The following is a 7,085-nucleotide window of genomic DNA, read 5'->3' as shown; positions in this document are numbered from 1 at the left end:
TTTCTGTTCTCCCAGAGCGCTAGCAAACTGGGTGGCTAGGCTAGCTAGTTTCTGTTCTCCCAGAGCGCTAGCAAACTGGGTGGCTAGGCTAGCTAGTTTCTGTTCTCCCAGAGCGCTAGCAAACGGGGTGGCTAGGCTAGCTAGTTTCTGTTTTCACAGAGCGCTAGCAAACTGGGTGGCTAGGCTAGCTAGTTTCTGTTCTCCCAGAGCGCAGCAAACTGGGTGGCTAGGCTAGCTAGTTTCTGTTCTCCCAGAGCGCTAGCAAACTGGGTGGCTAGACTAGCTAGTTTCTGTTCTCCCAGAGCGCTAGCAAACTGGGAGGATAGGCTATAGTTTCTGTTCTCCCAGAGCGCAGCAAACTGGGTGGCTAGGCTAGCTAGTTTCTTGTGACATTTGTGGTCGTAGTGACTACATCTGTCATCAAAATTTAAAAGAAATCAGCGATTTTCTTAGGGTAACCGTTGTATAATTGCAATATTACACTCGAGGGTGTGGTTTAACGTTGATTATTGCCACTTCAGTGATGCTTGCGGAACTTGACTACGTCTCGCTCCTGACCGCATCACTGTCGTGGCAATAATCACGTTAAACCACACCCTCTCGTTAAACCACACCCTCTCGTTAAACCACACCCTCTCGTGTAATATTGCTTGATTTAACCTGTGGCTGATGGCTCCAGTAGAACAGGGTGTTATTTAAGGTGTTATTTAGGGTGTCATAGGGGGTAGGAACAGGGTGTTATCCATTGACTATCTTCTGGCTGATGGCTCCAGGCAGCGTGTACAACAGCAGGGCCAGGAACGAGGCGGTGATCAGGAGCAGCAGAGCGGCGATGATGAACCTCTTGTGGTTCCTCCAGACCAGGTGGAAGAAACACCTGAATGGGTTGAGCAACCACGAGAAGGAGGTGTCCGGACGACTGGAGAGAGAGAGAGAGAGAGAGAGAGAGAGAGAGAGAGAGAGAGAGAGAGAGAGAGAGAGAGAGAGACAGAAGAGCTTTCTATGCCATCAAAACAAACGTTAAAGGTTTTATGACATTCATTTTCATTTATTTTTCTTTTTTCTTTTAGGTTTTATGACCTCAATTACACCCAAAAAACCTGAACTTTGAACATTCAGTGGATTTTCTGTGGTCTGAAGTTTTCTTTGGTCTGAAGTTTTCTTTTTTGGGCCTTTTGAGCTGAAAACAGGCAACACAGTGAAACAGTGACATCTGCTGGCAAATCCCATTGACATATATGGGATTTGCAGTAAGTGATGTCACTTACTGCCGGCAAATTCTGACCTGAGATCAGATTAAAAAAAAAAGTGTCAGTCGTTCTTCGATTTAAAAAAAATAGCAGACCTACAAGCTCGTAGCGCGCCACTCGGTGGCGCGCTATGAGCTTGTAGATCTGCTATTTTTCAATAGCTAAAGCATAACATGATGCTGACACCAAAATTGGTTCCCGTTCAGAATGGGTTAAGTTAAACATCCCAAAACAAATCTGGCTAAAGATACTATAGACTCTGATATAGAAGCCGTTTCCCTCTATATGGTTGTCAGTGGCCTTGTGGTTAGAGTGTCCGCCCTGAGACTGGGAGGTCGGGGGTTCGATCCCCGGCCGGGCCATACCAGAGACTCTAAAAATGGGACCCAGTGCCTCCCTGCTTGACACTCAGCATCAAGGGTTGGATTGTCCCTGCGACATACTAGCGTCATGTCCAGGGGGTGTACTTGTACATCAAGCTGCCTCACGCTACAGAAACAGGAGATAGGCTCCTGCCCTATGGGCCTCATGGCTACAGAAACAGGAGATAGGCTCCTGCCCCTATGGGCCTCATGGCTACAGAAACAGGAGATAGGCTCCTGCCCCTATGGGCCTCATGGCTACAGAAACAGGAGATGGACTCCTGGCCCTATGGGCCACATGGCTACAGAAACAGGAGATAGGCTCCTGCCCCTATGGGCCTCATGGCTACAGAAACAGGAGATAGGCTCCTGCCCCTATGGGCCTCATGGCTACAGAAACAGGAGATAGGCTCCTGCCCCTATGGGCCTCATGGCTACAGAAACAGGAGATAGGCTCCTGCCCCTATGGGCCTCATGGCTACAGAAACAGGAGATAGGCTCCTGCCCCTATGGGCCTCATGGCTACAGAAACAGGAGATAGGCTCCTGCCCCTATGGGCCTCATGGCTACAGAAACAGGAGATAGGCTCCTGCCCCTATGGGCCTCATGGCTACAGAAACAGGAGATGGACTCCTGGCCCTATGGGCCACATGGCTACAGAAACAGGAGATAGGCTCCTGCCCCTATGGGCCTCATGGCTACAGAAACAGGAGATAGGCTCCTGCCCCTATGGGCCTCATGGCTACAGAAACAGGAGATAGGCTCCTGCCCCTATGGGCCTCATGGCTACAGAAACAGGAGATAGGCTCCTGCCCCTATGGGCCTCATGGCTACAGAAACAGGAGATAGGCTCCTGCCCCTATGGGCCTCATGGCTACAGAAACAGGAGATAGGCTCCTGCCCCTATGGGCCTCATGGCTACAGAAACAGGAGATAGGCTCCTGCCCCTATGGGCCTCATGGCTCGGCAAGGCTACTTACTTACTTGTCTGAAAAGTCTAAACATACTAGACTGGTATATACATAGAATGCAGAGAGACAGTAAACTATAGGATCATAGAATGCAGAGAGACAGTAAACTATAGGATCATAGAATGCAGAGACAGTGTAGCGTCTCAGTAAACTATAGGATCATAGAATGCAGAGAGACAGTGTAGCGTCTCAGTAAACTATATGATCATAGAATGCAGAGAGACAGTAAACTATAGGATCATAGAATGCAGAGAGACAGTGTAGTGTCTCAGTAAACTATAGGATCATAGAATGCAGAGAGACAGTAAACTATAGGATCATAGAATGCAGAGAGACAGTAAACTATAGGATCATAGAATGCAGAGAGACAGTGTAGCGTCTCAGTAAACTATAGGATCATAGAATGCAGAGAGACAGTGTAGCGTCTCAGTAAACTATAGGATCATAGAATGCAGAGAGACAGTGTAGCATCTCAGTAAACTATAGGATCATAGAATGCAGAGAGACAGTGTAGCGTCTCAGTAAACTATAGGGTCATAGAATGCAGAGAGACAGTGTAGCGTCTCAGTAAACTTACTAAACTATAGCATCATAGAATGCAGAGAGACAGTAAACTATATCATCATAGAATGCAGAAAGACAGTGTAGTGTCTCTCTGCAAAATTCCCTGTGCAGTGCGATTCTGTCGTGCGGCTTTGCCACACGGGCAAATAAAATGTGGGGTATTTTGTTTTAATTGTGGTGTAATTTTGGGGTACCCAGCCACCCAAAAGAGAGAGAGAGAGAGAGAGAGAGAGAGAGAGAGAGAGAGAGACAGACAGACAGACAGACAGACAGACAGACAGACTGACAGCAGAGCAGAAGCTCTCAATGTTTTAACCATAATGCTAAATATACCTAACCTAAACCTAAACATAAATCTCACTTGAATTGGATTTCAATACTTCAATACAATTTCATCAACAAAAAAAAGACGAAAATCGTGAAAATGTGGCGCAAATCTTTGAATATATATTCTTTCAGAGCGAACGTTCTAAAGACTCAAATCTTTGCTTCTGGGAGGGATCCTGGAAGCATTTTCAGATGGGAGTCGGCAGCCACCACAGAAACATGAGGTTTCTGTTAGGACTTAGAAGACATTTTTTAGAATCGGCATCAGGTCTAAATGGGTTAAGTAATCTCATAATCAAGTAATCTCATAATCAAGTAATCTCATAATCAAGTAATCTCATAATCAAGTAATCTCATAATCAAGTAATCTCATAATTAAGTAATCTCATAATTAAGTAATCTCATAATCAAGTAATCTCATAATCAAGTAATCTCATAATTAAGTAATCTCATAATCAAGTAATCTCATAATTAAGTAATCTCATAATTAAGTAATCTCATAATCAAGTAATCTCATAATTAAGCCATTTAGACCCGAGGACGATTCTACAAATGTCTTCTAAATCATGACAGTTTCCTGAAAAACCTCATGTTTCTATATCAGTGGTTCTCACAGGGTTAAACCTCATGTTTCTATATCAGTGGTTCTCACAGGGTTAAAACCTCATGTTTCTGTATCAGTGGTTCTCACAGGGTTAAAACTTCATGTTTCTATATCAGTGGTTCTCACAGGGTTAAAACCTCATGTTTCTGTATCAGTGGTTCTCACAGGGTTAAAACTTCATGTTTCTGTATCAGTGGTTCTCACAGGGTTAAAACCTCATGTTTCTGTATCAGTGGTTCTCACAGGGTTAAAACTTCATGTTTCTTTATCAGTGGTTCTCACAGGGTTAAAACTTCATGTTTCTGTATCAGTGGTTCTCACAGGGTTAAAACTTCATGTTTCTGTATCAGTGGTTCTCAAACATTTTCATGTCAAGGACCTGCAAAATTATATGTGTATTTGGCCGCCGACCCCCATCTGAAAATATGTTGTTCCAGGAACCCCCCCCCCCAGGGGTTCCCCTCCAAAATGAGTTGAGTAATCTCATAATGAAGTAATCTCACAATGAAGTAATCTCATAATGAAGTAATCTCACAATGAAGTAATCTCACAATGAAGTAATCTCATAATGAAGTAATCTCACAATGAAGTAATCTCATAATGAAGTAATCTCACAATGAAGTAATCTCACAATGAAGTAATCTCATAATGAAGTAATCTCATAATGAAGTAATCTCATAACGAAGTAATCTCACAATGAAGTAATCTCATAATGAAGTAATCTCACAATGAAGTAATCTCATAATGAAGTAATCTCACAATGAAGTAATCTCACAATGAAGTAATCTCATAATGAAGTAATCTCATAATGAAGTAATCTCATAACGAAGTAATCTCACAATGAAGTAATCTCACAATGAAGTAATCTCACAATGAAGTAATCTCATAACGAAGTAATCTCACAATGAAGTAATCCCATAAATTACTTGGGTTTCTCCAGAGGCTCCGGCTCCTTTCTGGCTCGACCAACCAGATTCTTCTCCGCCTCCTCCGCTGTCAGCAGGTGAAACTCCGCCTCCACTTTCCCCTGCAGGCCAATCAGAACGCACAAGATAGCGTGCCTGTAAGTCAAACATATGCTTTGCGTGTGTGTATATATATATATATATACATATATATATATGTGTGTATATGTGTATATATATGTGTATATGTGTGTGTGTGTGTATATATATATATATATATATATATATGTGTATATAATATATATATTACAGTGAGTTCTCCACTCTTAGTGAAGGGCCACCATCCTCTGGCTCTCTGTGTTTATATGTGTATATATGTGACCAGTGCCAGTGATTTCAACCACAAGTCGCCAACTCTGTTATGTCACTATAGGACAAAATAGATTATTTCTTTTTTTTTTGTGTTTTTCGTTTTTAGCCACATTAAAACAGTTGGAATGTTAAAGAATGTTTTTATTCCATCAGAAAGTCGTTTTAGTGTCATTAAGTCGTTGTATTTACATTGCAAAAATGTCTCTATAAGTACAGTTTATTTGCCGTATTTTGGGGGTGTGAACATTTCTGCACGTATTTACATAGAGTCGTTTCGATTGGCCATAGCTATCTTTGTTCTCCAGTTACAGTAGCCGTGTGTTTGTGACAATAGTCAATAAATAGCCTACAACATCAGCATTTTTGTTAACTTGATATGATGCTGTTGGATGTTGTAATAAAAGTATAAATTAACTGATTTACCCGTCGTCCACTGAAGAAAAAGTTGCTGTTTGTTTGTGGTCTCCACACGGACCACACACATTCTGACGATTGTCTTAGTTGTAAATCCATTCTTCTGCCCTTTATTTCAGTGCACACATGTGCATGTTTAGCACTGTGTTTTAATCTCTGTAACTTTATTACCGTTGGATGCAGCTGCCTGATGATCAATAGCCTACATGAATTAATAACATCGCGCGTGATCGCGCGTCGCGGTAAAATCCGTCTTTTATATAATTTGATCAATCCATGACATCCATGCGTGATCGCGCGTCGCGGTGAAATCCGGATTGATCAATCCGTGACATTGTTGTTCAAATATTGAATGAGAAGACATAGTGTAGTACTTCAAAGTGGAAGCATCATAACACACGTCTAAGGTATTTTTTCCCCTGACTTTCTGTTGGTAAGGTTTTGACTCTTTCACATCAGTGCACGGCACGGTGTGTATATATGTGTATATATATATATATGTGTGTATAATATATATATATATATTAAGGCTGTCAAAAATAACGCGTTAATGGCATTAATCAATTGCGTTAATTAATTGCGTTAAAATATTTAACGCAATTAACGCATGTTAGTGTTCCCCCTAACATGCGCCCGTGCGCGCGGCTCAGGAACGTCCAGAGCATAACAAATCTGTCACTGTGTAGCACACAGTCATGATTGAACAACACCAGAGAGATAGCTTGTGTATCGTAGTTGGGTTGCAAAGTGGTTTGATTCTGTAACTCTGTTGCGTTACTTTGTCTGCCTAGCAAAGCCCCATTAGGCTACACTGCACACACACACACACACACACACACACACACACACACACACACACACACACACACACACACACACACACACACACACACACACACACACACACACACACACTACTAGTGTTAGCTATCAGCGCGCTGCAAGAATCACTCGGGTCCGTCGCAACTTTAATGTGGACATTTTGAAAATGCCATTAATGTTTGTCCGGCTGGTTTCGTTTTGTCCTACGCGATTATGTGAATCAGCGTGGCTGCGCCTGCGCCAGCAAAGCCCCATTAGGCTACACTGCACACACACACACACACACACACACACACACACACACTACTAGTGTTAGCTATCAGCGCGCTGCAAGAATCACTCGGGTCCGTCGCAACTTGTGGACATTTTGAAAATGCCATTAATGTTTGTCCGGCTGGTTTCGTTTTGTCCTACGCGATTATGTGAATCAGCGTGGCTGCGCCTGCAGTAGGCTATCACCAAAACAAACACATGGTACTTTTGTGTCGCACATG

The 7,085-nt window shown here is 42.7% G+C and overlaps 1 protein-coding gene across 1 annotated transcript in view; it reads right to left on the bottom strand.

Moving 5' to 3' along the window:
* Window positions 1-738: 738 nt before the first annotated feature.
* fer1l6 (fer-1 like family member 6) overlaps window positions 739-7,085 on the bottom strand; it is a gene marked incomplete at its 3' end in the record, with an annotated part of 58,024 nt that continues 51,677 nt past the window's right edge. Inside the window, exons 38-39 of the mRNA XM_083783502.1 lie at window positions 5,005-5,105; window positions 739-919 (exon numbers count right to left, since the gene is read on the bottom strand). Of these exons, the coding sequence (XP_083639628.1) occupies window positions 739-919; window positions 5,005-5,105 (282 nt within the window). The remainder of the gene's footprint in view (window positions 920-5,004; window positions 5,106-7,085) is intronic.

This window comes from Protomyctophum parallelum (genome assembly GCF_964188405.1).
Source record: "Protomyctophum parallelum genome assembly, chromosome: 15".
Taxonomy (NCBI): domain Eukaryota; kingdom Metazoa; phylum Chordata; class Actinopteri; order Myctophiformes; family Myctophidae; genus Protomyctophum; species Protomyctophum parallelum.
This window is presented reverse-complemented; position numbering and strand designations above follow the sequence as displayed.